This window comes from Aotus nancymaae, unplaced genomic scaffold, assembly GCF_030222135.1.
Source record: "Aotus nancymaae isolate 86718 unplaced genomic scaffold, 86718_ANA_hifiasm-v0.15.2.pri h1tg000036l, whole genome shotgun sequence".
Lineage (NCBI taxonomy): Eukaryota > Metazoa > Chordata > Mammalia > Primates > Aotidae > Aotus > Aotus nancymaae.
Window position 1 is genome coordinate 68947576 of NW_026988450.1, and position 19475 is coordinate 68967050.

General features: G+C 34.0%; 1 protein-coding gene across 2 annotated transcripts in view; it reads left to right on the forward strand.

The window, feature by feature from the left end:
- Positions 1 to 19475, forward strand: part of MTBP (MDM2 binding protein) — a 77739-nt gene that overhangs the window by 45283 nt on the left and 12981 nt on the right. For both annotated transcript variants that reach the window (XR_010345614.1, XM_021671272.2), the window contains exons 14-17: positions 6566 to 6727; positions 11232 to 11349; positions 16021 to 16176; positions 19235 to 19330. Coding sequence is in view for 1 of the 2 variants with exons in the window: in XM_021671272.2 (XP_021526947.2) it covers positions 6566 to 6727; positions 11232 to 11349; positions 16021 to 16176; positions 19235 to 19330 (532 nt within the window). In the remaining variant the exon portion in view is untranslated. The remainder of the gene's footprint in view (positions 1 to 6565; positions 6728 to 11231; positions 11350 to 16020; positions 16177 to 19234; positions 19331 to 19475) is intronic.

A 19475-nucleotide genomic window follows, 5' to 3' on the forward strand; every position in this document is an offset into this window, starting at 1 on the left:
TATTTTTCTATTTAATGTAGAACTCTTGATAAAATATTATTTTATGTATTTTTGGTAGTAGAAGTTGAACACTATGAATAGGAAAAAATACAAGTCATAGGCAAATTAATGTGTTACTTTGAGCATTGATTCTTAGAGTTTAATAATGATCATCAGTAATAAGAACATTTCATGTACTGAGCGACATTGGCATTATAGATTTTTCTTATTCAGAAAGGTGTCATAATTTCACATTTTTCTGCTATTACAGTTAATTTGGTTATTAGTTTTAATTTTTTAATATAAATTTTAAGAATTCATTTATTACCTAATTGAACTTATTTATTGTTATGTAATTTCTAAGAAATTGATTCAAATTGCATGTAGAAAAAATGATATTAGAATTATATATAACATATATTGTAAAATAAGAATTATTGTCTATCATTCTTTTTTTAAAAAAACATATTTAAATATTGTGAATTTGGTAGCCTGCCTATTCAATAGAAGATAATTTTAGAATACTTGGTCTCAATTATTCATGTAAACATTACAAACTTTTTCAATTGTAAAAATCCAAGGTAATTGTGTAGTCTTGAGCTCCTCTAACTGTTGATTATTTTTAACCAAGATAATGGTGTTTGCTCAAGGAAAGTGTAATTAGAAAGGCAAATCATTTTTAATAAAGGGTGGTATGTGCTGTAACAAACACACACACACACACACACACACACACACACATATTTACTGAAATACCAGTATTGTTATGGCTGTAAAATGTTTATTTCAGACATCAGCCAGCTGTATTATTCATTTTTTAACTTCGCTCTATTCCTGCCAAAAACCCATCAGGCCCAGATTTTCTTGCCATAAGCCTCTTGCAGCTTTTTATAACTCAGTTCCTTCAACATCTCCACTCTCTCATCTTCACCTTTGTTCCTCACCTTTTCAAATAGAAAAACTATCAGGGTAGAAGACCAGGGACCTCTCTGAAGCTGGTACATCTCTTCTTTGTGAAAGGAGAAGACTTAACCCCAGTAGGTCCATCCCTCCTGGTTGTGTGGGAAGGGAAATATGGCAGCTATAACTAGGTTGCTGCCTAGAAGCGTGAGTGAAAAGTTCAACAGAGTTGGTGTGATAAAGCAGGAGAGGGTACAGAAATGCTAAAAAAAAAAAAAAAAAAAAAAAGCACATCTGTAGGGATGCCACTACTAGTTGGGAACCTGAAACTGAAGACCTTAGAGCTAGTTGCTGCTAGAGACACTAGCTCTGGGTATGTCCATGAAATGACCAGTTTGCAATCTGAAGCATTAAATCTTGATTCAGATTAATGATCCAATTAATCTATTTATGATGAAAATGCTTGCTGAACAAATCTCTTCTCTACCCAGAGAGTTAATACTGGATTAAAAACTTGTGGACAAAGATGCATCTGTTTAGAATGCCTCTGTCTCAAAAGGCAGAGGCAAACGACAGCAAAAGAAAGTTTCCAATGAAAGCATGTCTTAAGCATCTACTTCAGTGATTTTCAGATAAGTGAAGTGTGAATAGAAAAGTATTTAAACTAATGCAGTTAATTTATTTGTACATGATGAAAACTAAAGAATGTAGTGGGAACAAGTGTCTTTGAAAAATCAGTGGTTCAGGATTCATCCAGAGATTATAGTGTTTATAGAAAAACAAAACTTGTTCAAAAAAATTTCCTCAAATTATCAACAAAACAGGGTAGACTTCTTTCCTCTATTTCTCTAATACTAAGTTAGAAAGAATAGCTAGAAAAATTTACACGAAAATGTACTCACTAATAACACTATTGAGGCACTTTGGTTTTTAAAATAACATAAAAATGAAATAAAATTTATTAGGGCTTAATTTTTATTTTTAGTAATTTTATTTTAAGAATTATGTCTAATACTATTTCATTAGAATCATATTTATAATTTATATGCTTGTGATTTATACTTTACCAAATTTGTTGGTAATTTATAACTTTTTTATTTGGAAATATTAAAAATCTCATTTCACTGATTTTTCACAAAAAAGCTTAAGAATGCTGAACAATTTTTAAATAAAAGACTGTTCAGCATGATGCAAGATAAGTATGAAAACAGCAGTATTATCATTGTGCTCCAGTATTGCAGTCTCTACTCTGAGCTCCCTACATCTTTGTTAAATTCATAAAACCCAGTGCAAAGCTGATGCTTGACCTGCTGATTCCTTTGGATGTTCTGCTTCTACATTTTTCTTTAATAAATCCTTAGTTATTACTAGCTTTTTTAGGAAAATAGCATTCTTGTGCTGACTTATTTTTAGACCTTCGTCCAATGTTTTTCTCTCAAATATTTATCTGCCACTTATATGCAAACATACTTGTGTGGAGATTATGTTTTGCCCAATTATCCTGCTCATAACTCGTAAACTTTATCTATTTTCTCTCTCCATTTCTTAATCATTAAGGTCAATATGGATTCTTACTCTGTTCTTCAAATTGTAATATAATTGACAGGTTTGCTAAGTATAGGTCAGGTTCAGATTTGAGTGTGTGTGTGTGTGTGTGTGTGTGTGTATACATATATATATGTATGCATTTTTTTTTTTTTAAGACAGAGTTTTCCTCTGTCATCCAGGCTGGAGTGCAGTGGCATGATCTTGGCTCACTGCAACATCCACCTCCTGATTCAAGCAATTCTTGTGCCTCAGCCTCCTGAGTAGCTAGGATTACAGGTATATCACCATGCCTGGCTAATTTTTGTATTTTTAGTAGAGATGAGGTTTCTCTATGTTGGCCAGGCTGGTCTCGAATTTGAGTATATTTTTAACATCAATAAAAACATAGAGACTAATTTCTGAAGCACTTTAGTCTGTGCATCTTTTAGATAAAAGCAAACCATCGATAACGTTTTGTTTTAGAATGGCTCCCAGCAGCCTGCAGAAAGAGACAATGAGGCTTATGATTTTCTCACTAAAAGAATGTAATTGAAGCAGAATGTATTACAGCTCTCATTTTGCTCTTACTAATGTTCTTGATTGTGGAAACCACATTAGTTATCTTGGTCAGATCTGGAAAGACCATACCAATGTCCACATTGGTGACGTAGGATTTTACAGAGGCTTGTATCATGAAGCTGATGTTCTAAAGTAGAACTTTGATACTGTTGCCTCCTTCTTATTCTACTCCCTTGCATTATTTATATGCTGACCTCAGGTAGTGTAATGTGATCATGCTTTAATCCTGTGTTTAACAACACAATGTAGTGCCTTTTAAGCAGTAAACTCTTAAAATTAATAAATGTGTGTTGCACTGAATTCTTTATGAATTTATAGGTTACTATTTATTGTGGAAGAAAATGTTACTAGTCTAGAAGTGTTTTAAAATGAAATATTTTTTATCAAAGTAGTACGTGGTTAATCAAATGATACTGAAAAAGCTTCAAGTGGCCAACAGCAGTGCTCTACCCATGCTTCCCCATCTTTCAGTCCCTGTGTTCATAGACAGCTATCCTCAGCTCTTCCAGGAGGACCCCTGGCATTTCCTCCTGTTTTCCAAGTAATGTATGTATGTATGCTGCTATTTCTTGATTTACCAGTTTCATTTTACCAGTTTGAAAAATCAAATGATACTGAAAAAGCTTCAAGTGGCCAACAACAATGCTCTACCCATGCTTCCCCATCTTTCAGTCCCTGTGTTCCTAGACAGCTATCCTCAGCTCTTCCAGGAGGACCCTTGCCATTTCCTCCCATTTTTCCAAATAATGTATGTATGTATGCTGCTATTTCTTGATTTACCAGTTTCAGGCATTATCTTAACATCTAACTATGGAAGATAAAAACTTTACTTTCCCAAATAATCTTCACTTTCTCTTTGTGCCTCTTACAGTGAACTCATGAATTTTGTTTAAATCAGTAGTTAGCTTAACATTATTATAGTTTTATAAATAAGTTTGCTGCTGAGCCATGTAATAAATGATAATGATTCCATCTCTCTTTTCTTATGTAATTCTTTGTTTTCTTATGGTTGATAATCACCTTCTTTTTAATTTGCCTGCTCTTCTGTATGGACAAAACTTTGTTGTGTTTTTCCAGAGGCTCCAACATTTCTTCCGCTCTCCTATCATTAACATTCATTGTGTGTACAGACACATCAATTCTTTTTTATTTCTCAATTAATTTCTTTCCTGGAGTGTTTCATATTTTGCTCAACTGTGGACCGATTGCTTGTTAGACTTGCTAATATCTTGAAGATTTCTCCTTCTACTTCTTTTGGAATGTTCTTTTTCCTAGACCTCTTATCCTCCTTTTTCTTGGATTATTCCTTTGTTCAGTTGGTGCACTTCTTCTAGTCACTTTTTTGAGTAAAAGTTCGTGGGTCATAAGTTTTTTTTCAAGTTCTTGCATGTCTGAAAATTTAATTACTTCACTAATAAAATTCTAGATTGAAAATCATTTACCCTCAGAATTTCAGTGATACTACTTCATTGTCTTCTACTTTGCTATGTTTCTATTGAGAAGTCAAATACAATTGCTATTCTTTGTGGTGATCTGATTTTGGTTTATTTGGTTTTTACCCACTTTTTGTCTCCAGAATCTTTATCTCTAGAAGGTTTACTTTGAGTCATATTGTGTTTTTCTTTCCCCTCTTCCCCACCGGCCCCATTTAATGAACTGTGTACTTGATTGGCCATTTAAATGGAAGAGTTGTATCTTGAAATCTGAAATTCTTTTGTCCTTTTAATAATTTTCTTCCTCCCATTCTCTCTCCCCCTCTCTTTGGAGCTCTTGTTAGATACTGAATTTTCTGGATCAAATGCCTGATTTCCTTTCCTAGTTTCATATTATCTTTTCTAGTTTTGGGGGGATATCTTCTATTTTATTTTGCAGCTCTTCTATGGAATTTTTGAACTTTGATTTCTTGTGTGCTTAGAGTCATTTTTTGTTCATTGATTTTTTTTTTCTTTATCAAAGCATCCTGTACTTGTTTCATGGGTGCAGTATCTTCTCATATATCTATGAGAAAATTATAGCAAACTTTGTTTTGTTCTCTACAGTGCTTTTGTTTCTGCTGAATTCTCTTTTTTTCTGTTTGTTTGCCTTAGTCTCTCTGTTGAATGTTTTCTAGTTTGGGATTTTCAATGAATTGTACCCACTTCTCCCAACATTGGAACCAACTGAAAAATAAATGTAAGTAACATACAGATGGAGATAAATTATAGATAAAAGTTGTATTACAGGATATGGCTTTTTAGATCTATGGCCATATTGGCCTTCTCATACATACACCCAGCATTGAACTTTGCCACTGAATGGCTGTCAGAGCTAGGCAACTGCAGACCAATCCTGTGGCAGAAGTCTGCAGAGAACATACATGCTGAAGACTTGCTCACTCAGATGAAAGTCAGAGAGGAAGAATCTATCAGAGTGTGGCTTGTTCATGACTAGCTCAGTGAGTGATGGGAAAGGAAGAGGGACGCTCAAAGTGTTCACTGAGTCAGATCTTTGCACAGGGAAATAAAGAACTGCCTCTCCCCTCAATACCTTTCCTTCAATGTCTGGAGATTCTTTTCTTTCCATCCTATTTTGAAATGGAAGTTTTTTATGCTTACTTCTAACATAATATCTGTCAAGCTTCACTATAGTATGGCAGAGTGACAATTCAACATTTTGTTCATAAGCTTCTACCCCTAACTCCACCCCAGTGTTGGTATCTAGAGTTCTTTTCTCTGACAGGATTCAGTTTAACCAAAGGAGAATCCTTTGATATTTCCAGTGGGGCATTTGTGGCTGTTAGCTTTCTGGTATTAGGATTTGGAGTCCAACCTTTCAGTGAATAGATTTTTACTTAACCTCTTAAGTTTTAACCCCAGTCTCAATACTATCTTTTCATATACCTGATGTTGCATACCAAAAAAAGAGAAAATGCAAGCAGTGTTGCCTGGCTATGAGGGATAGGGGGTTGGATGGGGGAAGGACCTGGAGTTCTAACTGTTTGCGCTACATCCAGTCCTGTTTCAGTCCAGCATCTCACCACCAGCTACCTTGCACTCCTTGGTAATGCTTCTCTGCAGGCAGCCAAGGTGGCTCTTCCTCTGCTCTGCAGACTCAGTTACCTCTCTGCTGTCATTTTTGTCTTCCAAAATTTGTTGAAAAATGTCATTATTTATCATTCCTTTTTTTGTTCTTCCTTTTTATTTCTTTGTTGTGATTTTAGGTTTTGAGGAAAAGAGACAGAAGTGGCCAAGCTACCATATTTAACTGAAAGTCTAACATTTTATTTCTACATAAACATGAACATAAGACCATTTTAATGCTCTGCAGTATATTTCTGAAGACTTTTGTAAACCTGCCTTTATCTCTTATCAACTTTTAGTATTAATGGATTACTTCTGTTTATCTCACGTAACTGGAAATTCTCCCATTATCTACAAATAGGATTAAAGTTAAAGCAGGTCTATGTTCCTGAAAACAGGAATGTTGATTTACTGGAGAAATTCACTTGTTTTAATTCTGAGGATATTTTCCACAAAAGAGTAATAGATGAGCTCCAAAGAGGCTTAAAAATAACAGTCAATTGTATTGATTTTTCTTTTAGAAAGGAGAAAGTTGGCAAAGCAGCCTGAAACAGTTACTGTTGCTGAACTAAAAAGTCTGTTAGTACTCACAAGGAAACAGTTTTTAGATTATTTTGATGCTATGATTCCTAAAATGAGTCTAAGAAAGATGAACAAAATAAAAACCTTCAATATATTAAATGGTAAGTTTTTTATTACTTTAAATTTTAGTTCTTCATGTGTGTGTGTGTGGCAGCTATGACAGTTATTTATTATTAAAACTTAGAAAATGTATTGGTCAAATCAAAATGTATTTCACAAATTTAAATAATGTTAGATGCTTAAGTATATGCAAGTATGTATATATAGGTGATGAACTGTATTACTGATTATTTAAACATTATAAACTTTCTAGTAACTTTTTTCATTGTATGTTCAGTGTAATTGTTTTTGGGCAGAGGAAGAAGCATTTTAAGATGATCCCTCTATTTAGTCTTACTAAGTTGCTGGAATGTGTGAATTTCTATTAAGCTACATTTTCATATATGGAAAGCCAAATCTACGTAGTAAATTTAACAGAGGTAAAGGTACATAGGATAAGATGATGCACATTTAACATTCGTTAGGGCAGGAACATTCAAACTTCACTGAGACAGCTGGAAATCATTTCAATATTTAGTTGTATTTCTTTCTGCTTTCCTGAGTTCTAGTATTGTGAAGAATTTGAATAATCTTATTTGAGGACACAGGCCGTGGAGCTAAACTGTCAAGGTTCATATCTCACTTTTGTTACTTGCTAGCTAAATGTCCTTAGTCAAATTATTCAACTCCACCTGTTACCTCCTGTTTAAAATGGGAATAATAATATAGCCCACTTATTAGGATTATTGTGAGGATTTGCAGGGTTATTATGAGGATCAAATGAGTTGATACATGTAAAACACTTTGAATACAAGTACCAAAACAGATGTTGTTTGTATTATCATTATTATTACAATTGCATGTCAGTACCCAAGTTAAATAGCATACAGAGTAATCTGAAAGGTGCTAGAGACATTATTAGATTACTTGTAAATGGGGGATGTGTTCAGTAAATGAGAGACCATGGCTCCATGGTTATAGCATGGGATCTGGAGCAAGACTAGCAGCTTACTTGCACTGTGACCTTGGGCATGTTTTCTGACATCTTTGTGCCTCACTTTCTTTATCTTTAAGTTATAGATGACATAGGTTATTATGAAGATTAAATTGCTTAGGCAGTTACCTGGTATAAAGTAGGTTAAATAAATATGAATTTTGAGAAGAGAAGTATAGGTAGGATAGAATAGTCATGAAGGCTGATTAGGAGTCAAGGGAGTCGACGTAAGTCTTGAATGATGCATAAGATGTAGATAGAGAGGAGAAGATGAGATTTGCCAGGTAGAAGCACCATATTCAGGGTCATGGAAGTAAAAAAAAGGCAAACTGAGATCAAGAGAAAGATTGCCTTACCAGAGGATTTGTACGGGAGACAAGGGTTGAAAGTTAGAAAGGGCTCAAATAATTGCTAGGACTTTTATATAAGTTTTTAATATAAGTTTAAGGATATACATCTTAGAGTCACCTATACAAAGAACATTTGACACACTGAGCTGCAGGAGTGCTCATCTTAAAATCTAAAAGGTTTGAGCAAAGGATTGACATAATCTATAGTCAGATTATGTCACTCCGTTGCCCAGACCTTCTTGATTGCTTCTAATTGCACATAGAATGCATCATTCTTCATATGGTTTGTAACAACCTTAAATGATATCTGACTTTGTGCTTATTCTAGTACTAGTACATTTCTGTTTCCTTTTTACTACAGGAAGTCCTTCCTTTCCTCGGACATGTCACATTTCTTTCTGCCTCAGGAACTTTATAGATGCAGTGCCCTCTGCCTGGAATTCTTTTTTCCCAGCCTTTACCGGATTAACTGATGATCATTCTTCAGATCTTGATTTAAATGTCACTTTCTCAAAGAGGCTTTCCCAGACCTTCCCCAGTTTCAACTGTTTTCCGTTATACTCTCTCCCTGTAATTTTTCTTCATATTATTAGATCACATTTTAAGTTTGTATTTGTTTAACAAATGAAAGAAATTTGGAAGATTTTTAGAACCTGGACTGAAATCTGACAGATTATACATTTGAACATGACTCCTAAGAATGAAATTGTGATTTTTAACATCTTTTGTAGCTTTGAGTTGAATAAATACATCTACATGTAAGTAACATAATGAAAGAAACACTAAGGTCAATTAGATATCGTATTTGGACTCATTTGCAAGCATACACATTAGGAGTTACTGGTAATTAATAAAGTTGTTTAATCTGCTCATTTTTTGGTAAAAACTCTAGCATGTGTAACAAATGACAAGTCAGTATGTAGAAAATGCCTAATATAACCATTTATTTACACATTGTCACAAAGTTGCTAAAGACTTTGACATAGTCAAATGTGATAACTGAATTCATAATACAGTAACTACAGTAACTGTCCCCTTTGCATGGGACCATTGGACACATCAACACACTGCATAAACAAATTTTCCTTTGTAAGATCATTATTTTATTATTTCACATACTTAGAAGACATCTTCTGGCATTTATTTATAATTCTTGCTTTATTCATTTACAATATAACATTTCCTTATGACTTGTTCATATTTAAGTATGTAAGGTTATAATGGCCTCAATTCATTAACCACTTATTGTCATCTCTTTTTGTTTGCTGTGATTCATGATTTTATGGGTCAGTTTTTCCTATTTCCCCTATTGTGTTGGTTCTATTGTTCTATTTCTGTTTCTCCTACAAAATGATTTTTTTTTTTTTTAAAGAAGTGTTCTTGGTTTCTCAGAGAGCCTTTGTGCTTTTTGGCTGTCAGCATAGCCCAGTGTTCTGACTGCCACATAAATGAAATATTGTGTTTTATTTTACTGTAAGAATTGTATTAAATGATTCCACCAAAGACATGACACATATGAATGTTTTCCCACCTATTTCTTAATATTTAGCCTATGTAATTTATTTTTTAGGTTGTAGAGTTAGTAGTTAATTACATTGTAATATTTAGGAACCATTTAATGTTTACTGTTATTTAAGATTGGTTATATTATTTTATGAACTTAGCATGAAGCTGTGCAGAACTGTAAATGATTGTTTTTTATACTTTTAGTGGAAAGCCACATGAACATTCAGAAGCATGTTATTTTATTATAAAGCTTATTACTCTTTAAAATAGTATTTTACCATCTTTACTTAAAAATGGGAAGTGTTGTATTTGGATGGTGTTTAGAGAGGGCAATTCAATATAGGTATTGAAAATATTTTAAACTATTCAAGGTTAAATAGTTTAATAAGTAGAAGGAAAATAAGATGCAGTTTGCATTCATTTTCATTTATGTTTGTTGTTTAAAAATTCCTTACCAGGCTGGGCACGGTGGCTCACGCCTATAATCCCAGAACTTTGGGAGGCCAAGGTGGATGGATCACTTGAGGCCAGAAGTTCGAGACCAGCCTGGCCAACATGGCAAAACCTTGTCTCCCCTAAAAATACAAAAATTAGCTGGGCATAGTGGCACATATCTGTAATCCCAGGAGAATTGCTTGAACCCAGGAGGCAGAGGTTGCAGTGAGCCAGGATCATGCCTCTGCTTTCCAGCCTGGGCAACAGTGTGAGACTCTTGTCTCTGGGAAAAATAAATAAATAAATAAAATTTCTTTACCAAATCATTATTTTCTAAGACCTCTTAAAAATATAAAATGAGTATGTTTGTTCAAATGTTGATAGTCAAATATCTAATGTTCAATAATTTTCAATCAGTTTATTAAAACAGTGTCCAAAGCATTTCTAAAACCAGATAGTTTTGCAATCCAAAAAGTATCACAGTTAGTAATTTTGTCAGTGTTAAAACAGTTTGAATATATTAATACTATTAATAATAATTTCTAATAAGAATAGAAACTGTCCCTTTAGGTTTTCGTTGAAAATCCCAATATTATCAGCAATCTCAATATTAGTTTACTACACCATGTTGTCTAGAAAGATAAGCACACTTTTACACATAATATTTGATTCGTAGAAAATAACATTGAATGTTAGTGATTCGAAGGTGTGTATGTTTAAAGATCTTGGTTTCTCAGAGAGAACATCAGAACATGATGACTTATTTATTATCTTATTATTGTAGCTTTGAGAACAAGGTAATCTCTTTTTAAAAGATGTAATTTTTTGTCTACTTGTGCTACTTCCTATTTTAGTATGAAAATCACACAGAATATCCAATACATTCTCTACAGAGTTGCCTTCTTTTCATTTCAAACTGTTTTCCGCATCCTAAAGCTCAAAGTTATGAAAATTATAAAAAATAAAAAATAAATAAATAATAGAACTGTTTTCACCCAAAATAGCAAAGTTATGTTTTTATTCCATAGGAGTCCTAAATAGTGCTAATTCAATTTTGTGGATTCTAGCTTGTAACTTTTATTATGCGATGATATTTCATTTTTATTTCTATGGCCTTTTGCACACCTTAGGCCATCAGAGAGGTCTTTAATAAATGCCTAAGGTAAGTATGCGTTTATAGACACACACACACGTATGTATGTGTCTATAAATACACATTTTTATTAGCAAAATTCAGGATGTTAATACTTTTCAGACTTATGTGTATTTCTTTCACTTTAGATTTTAGTCCCGTGGAACCTAATTCCTCAAGTCAAACAGAAACCAATCCTCTGGAATGGCCAGAAAGGCATGTTCTTCAAAATTTGGAAACTTTTGAAAAAGCTAAACAAAAAATGAGGTAATATTTGAATCTGTAGTAAAGCATGTGATGGCTCAGCATTTTTAGTGAACTCTTTTTTAAAATAAATTATGAGATATAAGCAGTTTATAGTTTTATTCTAAAAGAAATACATACTTACTGTAAATAGTTAATCAGTAGAGTAGTATATTAATTAAAAAGGGAAAGAAATGCTCATCTTCGTCTGACCTGCACTTGTACCTTCTAGGTCTGTGTAATCACAGTGAACGTTTTGGTGTATAGCCTTCCAGACCATAGCCCATAGATATAAAATAGTATATGAAGATATAAGATAATCATACTACAAGAACATGTAAAACCAAGTAGAAGTACTCACTTTATTTGAACCACTTTGATCTCTTCCTATTTTACATTCATATATGTTTATATAGTACCTATTATTGAACTGTAGGAGGCGGAATTTTTGTTGTGTTTTGTTTTTGTTATTTTTGTTCGGTACATAGTAGTAGGTCCTCAGTACATAATTGTGGAATGATGGAATAAAAGAGAAGTTAAGGTTTCTTACATTACTTTTCTCTCAAATATTACAAATCACATTTTTAGTTTTAGCTCCTCCATGGATAGTATTTTAATGCTTGCTATAACTTTGTTTCATACACATGAAACAGACATTTACTGAGTACCAACTATATTTTGGACTCTGGGAAGATGAGGAAGAGCAAGCTGTGCACTGCCCCTCTCATCTAGAGCTTAACCTTTTAATGAGAGAAGCAATCAAAACAAGTAACCAGACAAGTAAATATAATAATTGTAAATTACTCTGTGTGTAGTGAATGAAATAAAAAGACTGGGGGAGTATAATTTTATTTGTTGTGGGGAAGCAAGTGGCAGTACTCACTTAAATGAGGTGGGTGGTCAGGGAGACCTCTTAGAGGAGGTTACATTTGAGCTGAGACCTAATGAATAAATGGGTGAAGTACATTCAGTCACACAGGACCAAATAGGTCCTCCTACAGAGTTTGGATTTCATTGTAAGTGCATTGGTGGAAGGATTTCATATGAAAGAGTGATGGGATATGATTTTGTGAAAATTTTGCTTTCTTGTGGCAAATAAATGGCCGAAGAGACAGATTAGAGCAGAAAGATCAGTTAGGTGGCCTTTTCTGTAAGCTAAATGAGAGATGATGGCGATCTCAAACTAGAGCAGTAGTGGAACAAATTTGGGAGATATGTTGATGATAAGCTAGTGAAGAGCTTCTTATGATGCATTAGATGTGAAAGAGAAGGAAAGAAAACATTGAAGGTCATTTAGATTTCTGGCTTCAATCAAGTGAGTGGTGTTCTTCTGGGATAGATGGGTGGAAACAGGGTGAGACAGTTTTGGGGAGAAAAAATCAAGACTACTTCTTTAGGGATGGTATGTTTGATCTATGAATTATCCAAGTGGAAATAACAAGTGGACTGTGGGAATATCTGGAACTCAATTTGGAGTTATCGTCAGTAGGGGTTTCCAAACATGGTTGATGAATCACATGGTGAGACCATGAGGAGAAAAGAAATGGAGGATAAGACCACTCCTTGAGAATCCTTGGTGTTTGAAGAAGACAAGAAAGAAGAGTGAGAAAAGAACAGGTTAATCACTAGTGAACCTCAATTTCTTGCCCACCAGTTTTTTTTTTTTTTTTTTTTTGAGACGGAGTTTCGCTCTTGTTACCCAGGCCGGAGTGCAATGGCGCGATCTCGGCTCACCGCAACCTCTGCCTCCTGGGTTCAAGCAATTCTCCTGCCTCAGCCTCCCGAGTAGCTGGGACTACAGGCGCGCACCACCATGCCCAGCTAATTTTTGTATTTTTAGTAGAGACGGGGTTTCACCTTGTTGACCAGGATAGTCTCGATCTCTTGACCTCGTGATACACCCGCCTCGGCCTCCCAAAGTGCTGGGATTATAGGCGTGAGCCACCGCGCCCGGCCCTGCCCACCAGTTTTAAATGATATCTTATAACTTCCCACTGGGAAAGATGAGTAATTAACACCCCTATTTTTCTTCCCTTTTTATCTTCTATCTCTAAACCTTATGCAATAGACAGTTCTTAATTTTATTTTTCTTCTCTCTGAGTTCCTACTCTAATTTGACTAACTCTACCTGCATATTTGTTATCCTGGTATTTCTTTTGATTACATTTTAGATTAGTTCTGTATTTTCTTGGATTTCATATCTTAAAGAGAAGTCTGATACCAGATCGATTTTTATTCCTTAATAGGTATTTTATTTTGTCTCTAAAACTTTTGCAATTTTCTGTTTTCCTTAGTGTTTTGAAATTACAAGAGGCCATGGTATGAGAGGTTTTAGATTCAAGTCTTTTGTCTTTTTTTGACTCTGAGACATATCTTATTATTTCTTCAATACTATTCTTCCCTTCATTTTCTTTTCTCTCTGAAATACCTGTTTTAATTAATATAAAACATTCTGGATTTTTTTTAATTTGATTTTTTTCTTAATACTCTTTTAACTTTTCTGCTGTATGTCCTGGGGTATTCCCTTTACCTTTGTTTTCATCTTTTCTGTTAAAAATTTTGATAGCCATATTTTAAATTTCTAATAATTTTCTCTTATTCTTCTGCCATATTTTTTCTAGCATTCTTTTATTAATAATGAGACTTGAGATGATACTATAAGGATATTAATTAGAATTTTCTTTAAACTTGTTTTCTCTGTTTCTTTAATTGTCTCATTTTCATTTGCAGCTGTTTATTTGTTCTTCTGGTGTTTTTCTCTTATGTGTAATTTTTCTCCAGTGTCTGGTGGTCCTTGATTGTCTGTTTATAACTAAGAATTTAGGGCCATGTTGCTTTCTACCGTAGTTGGCATGTATTTATTTATTTATTTTGAGACGGAGTTTCGCTCTTGTTACCCAGGCTGGAGTGCAATGGCGCAATCTCGGCTCACCACAACCTCTGCCTCCTGGGTTCAAGCAATTCTCCTGCCTCAGCCTCCGGAGTAGCTGGGACTACAGGCACGCGCCACCATGCCCAGCTAATTTTTTTGTATTTTTTTTCAGTAGAGACGGGGTTTCACCATGTTGACCAGGATGGTCTCGATCTCTTGACCTTGTGATCCACCCGCCTCGGCCTCCCAAAGTGCTGGGATTACAGGCTTGAGCCACTGCGCCCATCCGTATTTTTTTTTCCATAGGTGTAGTCCTGTTCCCCACGTCTCTCACTTATATTAATGTTAGAAGAAGTGAGATCTGGGGTAGAGCATATTTGCTAGTCTTCAAGTTAGGGCATACTTTAGGGTATCAGCAGGCAAGAAGCATTGGTGCTTCACCCAGCACTAAATTACGGGGGGCTTTATTCTGGGCCATCACCACTGACACTGAGAAAGGAACATGGTTCTGTACCTTTACAAATTAAAATCATTGTATAGCTCCTACCCTGCTGGAGTATGAAGTCCAGAGAAAATTTGTGTGTTTTATTGACTGTTTTTATTAGATTAATATTTTCAGTTTAAAAACAAAGGAATAGGAAGAGGAAAGAGGCACTGTCAGTATATTATTGATCTTTAATGTATAGAAATATGTTTAAAACTATAATGTCAACATTTTAATCATGTCGATATCAGTAAAAATGCTTAATTTCAGTGATAAAATCATCAGAAAACAGTTGGATTAACAAAGTTGGGAAATCAATTTTCTGTGCAGACGTTGAAATATTTTATTTATGCTATGGTAACAGAGCTATGGTGATCTGTGATTCAGTGCATAGTGAAACCTCTAACTGGAAACAGCTAACTGAAACTACGTTCTTTTTAACTTTCCAGTATTTAAAACTTTCTGTGAGTTTTTCTTATTTACAGAGTGATAGAGCAGAAATAGTAACTAATTTGGACTTAGTCTAGTTCTATCATTTTAAATAGCTGTATCACCCTGGGTCTGCAATATAACCTTTTGTATATTCGCATCTTTACTTGAAAAGTAGGAATAATGATTGCTTTTTAAGCTTGGCATGCTGATTTTCACTTTACAAAGTACTTATTTTTAGTTATGTTTTCATTTTGAGATAAGACCTATTCCATCTTTTTCAAAGGAATTTGTGAGGATTAAGAATATATTATATGTGAAGTAGTTTGAAAAATACAAAGTCCCGCATGTATTTCAGGTATATAATAATGATTCAGTACTTATTCATAATGTCATAATCATGGCTACAAGAGACTTTGGGGAGATTTCTGAGTATTGTCTCATTTCATGGTTGTGCTTCAAGTAATCTTTCAAGTTCATGGAAAATTGGAACATTCAGTCTCTTCTGTCAAACATTTAAAGTACTGTGAGATTTCAGAGCATATAAGAGAATTTAGATTTAAATTATATAGAATTGGTAACTTCACACCACTGAATCGTAGGCCATCATTAATAGATAATGTAATTATATTTATTTTAAGTAGTTAAAATACTACTTGTTGACATGATAACTGCAAGTTTTATTGTGATCTAAAGATTTTTAAAAATATAGTTGGAAACTAAATGATTTGCTAATATTTTACTTTACTGTCTTTTCTAAATGTTTAATTCTCCAGTGTTCTTGGTGTATTTTTCTGGTTTCCCCTTTTCCTGACTATGGTGAATTCGAATTTACTTTTTTCTTTTTGACTCTGGCTTTTCTCTGTATTGGATCCACTTTTAATAAATCTGCATAACATTATTTTCCCAGAACTGGTTCATTACCTCATTCATCTGAACAGTTGCTTGGCCACAAAGAGGTTCCTCGGGACTCAGTCACATTATTGGATGCTAAAGAATTGCTGAAGTACTTCACCTCAGATGGATTACCCGTTGGAGATCTTCAACCTTTACCGATTCAAAAGGGGTTGGTTAGAAACTTATAATTTCCAATTAACTTTTTAAGAATTACTTTCAAATAAAATCGTGTCTCATTTCCTTAGTTATTGATGCCCTATACTACTCAGGGAAAATTTATAAGTTTGATGTCAATGTTTGTCTGTTGGCCTTAATCTTCACTTTTTATGGTACCCAAATATCCTACTGTTTTGTGGTATTGAAAATAAGAGAAACAGGAATAAGAAAAGCAAACTCTGCATATTCCCTCTAGACGTCAGTGGCTTCTATTTGGTATGCAAAGGGCAATACTTTCTAATAAAAGATTGGAATTTGACTTACGAATTTTTTTTTTTAATTCTCTTTTCTGTTTTACTCTAGTTTTGATACTGCTACTACTTGGCATGAGCATCGCCAGGCATGCCTAATAGTAGCAAAAAGCATGGCCTTGCAACTGAAGAACAGGAAAGTGTAATAAAAATGCTTTTGAACTATGACATTGCCAAGTAAGAATTCAGTGTCTCTGTGAATAATTTACAACTAATTTGACTTCCAAGACAATTTCCACTAAGTTACCAGTTAATAAATGCTGCATGTTGCTGGCATTGACAAAATTGCCCATAAAATTGTGACATCAAATACTTGTGAGAACTGAATAATTTGCTCATTACTCCAATGTCTTTTTAATTGTTAATTCATTATTTTGAAAACCTTCCAAAAGACCTTAAAAATTGTAATCACTTTGATCACTTTTATAAGCTTGATTTGAATTACACTGTGATAAACATTGACTTTAAAGGTGAATTTCAGAAAGGAGTTATTCGAAGGCAGCTATATCTCAGAAATATTTCTGGAACATTATTGCCTTTATGTGCATGTTCAGGAGCAACTTTGAAAACCTAAGTCTTAATGACTTAATGCTTTTAATGACATAAAAATTATATAATTTTGGAGTAATTGTTTTTCTCATAACTTTGAAAGATTGATAATCTTTTGTTGTGGGAATCAAGAAAGTAAAGAAGTATATGTTTTCATCTATTTGGTTATTGGACTACTGTCCTTTCAAATCATTAAGCAGAAACTGACAGTCAGTCAGTTTGCCAAAACTGAATTATGTAAGTTGTACTGTTTTTGACAAAATGCCTTTCTAGGTGCATTGTAGAAGAGATAGAGTTAGTTCTTTCTGGAAACTAATTGTAGGTGATTTATTTAGGAAAATTTGATGTGATTCTTCCACGTTAGTAAAGAACTGCATTGCTATCAAATGTATCTCCTGTTAACATTAGAGTTGAAGGATGAGTTTTCATGGCAATAAATCAAGAACCTACATGCTCTTATTAAATGTTGACCTGCACAAGAAGCCATCCAAAATGCTGTGTTAAACAGAGTACAAACATGACTCCTATGTATATACCAAGGAAATAATGAACATTGACAAAACATATATTTATCAAAATGTTTATTTTAGAAAGAACAAGTTGTGAGTGAAATTACACAAAAATAGGTTAAGTTGCTGGGGTGACTGATATGAGAAATGAGAGACAGCATAGTAAAGGAAAGAAGTAAAGTGCTAGATGCTTAAAGATTTCCATTTTACAAAATTATTTATTTTAATAATCATTGAAATATTGGGGTTATTGTAATTTACTAGTGTTACTTTTTGTGGAATACTGTAAATGGATACATTTGAATATAACGTCTGCTTTTTAGGATTCATTAGTTGGCATGAATCTTACATTTTAATGTAACGATTTCAAATGCTTATCATAGTATCCTAGATGATTTTCGGTGGTAAGACAGTTTTTATTACCATAGGTGGAAAAATGTGACAGTAAATTTATTCTTGGTACTCTACTATTTACTTGCCATTCTACATATTATTTCCAACTCTTCTGAACTCAAGCCCCTGGTATTTGATTTTACCTATTAACTATTTAAAGAGCACTGTTACATAATTTCCCCATTCCATCTAACAAGCTTCAGGACCATGATTCATTATATTACAGCAGTGGTTTCCTTTCCTTCAGAGAAGGATGGCCCCTATCAGAATAACCCAGAGAGCTTAATCTAATTGCAGTGACCCTCTTTTTTCCCAGATTTTGATATATCTCTGTAGTTCTAGGTGTGGAAAGGCTTGAGCATGAATATTTTATGTAAACTGGACGTGATTAGTTCTAACATGCCAGTTGATTGAAAACCTACTTCAGAAAAAGAACTGAAATCAGCAGTTAGTCTCTATACCCTCTGATAGTTAAAAAGTGCTGACTCTTAAAGTAGGTGTCAATGACTACATTCTCAGGCAAAGAAAGATCTGGGTCCCACATGTGTTATAGTAGAAAGTAAATTCTTTTATCTTTACCAAAGATTCAAGTTGACTTTAATTATTCCCTTGAAAAAAAAGGATTAACTAAATGCCTAAACATTAGTTTACTCTACCAAGGAAAAAACATTTTTTAGAAATAATGCTGCTTCTTGGCTGGGTGTGGTGGTTGATGCCTGTTATCCCAACACTTTGGGAGGCCAAGGCTGGCGGATCACTTGAGGTCAGGAGTTTGGGACCAGCCTGGCCAATATGGTGAAACCCTGTTTCTACTAAAAATACAAAAATTAGCCGGGCAGGGTAGCAGGTGCCTGTAATCCCAGCTACTCAGGAGGCTGAGGCAGGAGAATTGCTTTAACCAGGGAGGCAGAAGTTGCAGTGAGCTGAGATCACACCACTGCACCCCAGCCTGGGCAACAGGGTGAGGCTCCATCTCAAAAAAAAAAAAAAAAAAAAGAAAAGAAATAATACTGCTTCTTGAATTGCCATCATAAATCACATTCCATTTTTGTTTTACCCATTTCTCAGAATAGTTTTTGCAATAAATAACACCATAACTTACTTGAGGTGCAGAAAATGTAAGTGACGAAAGCCAAGGCCTAACCTTGCTTCATTTCCTTCTTATACTTTCTGATGTTGCTTAACCTTTATCCCATATAAAATTCAATTGCAGAGGAAAGAGTCAGATTTGTTTTATTAGGTACTTTCTTTAACTTTCTCTTTGTCCCTAAATAAACTTTGAATGCAAATGAAAAACTTTTTGTTTCAGGGAAAAAACTTTTGTTCTGACACCAGAACTTAGTCCTGGGAAACTTCAGGTCTTACCTTTTGAGAAAGCCTCAGGATGTCATTATCATGGAATTGAGTAAGTTTTTATTTATACTTTACTATTCTGTATATTGTTGATACAGCCTCACTTGTGTGAAGAGTGACTTTAATAAAATGATATAAATTGAGACAGAGACCAAAAGAGTATGTCAAAAACCTCAAAAAGCAGAGCATTGCATACA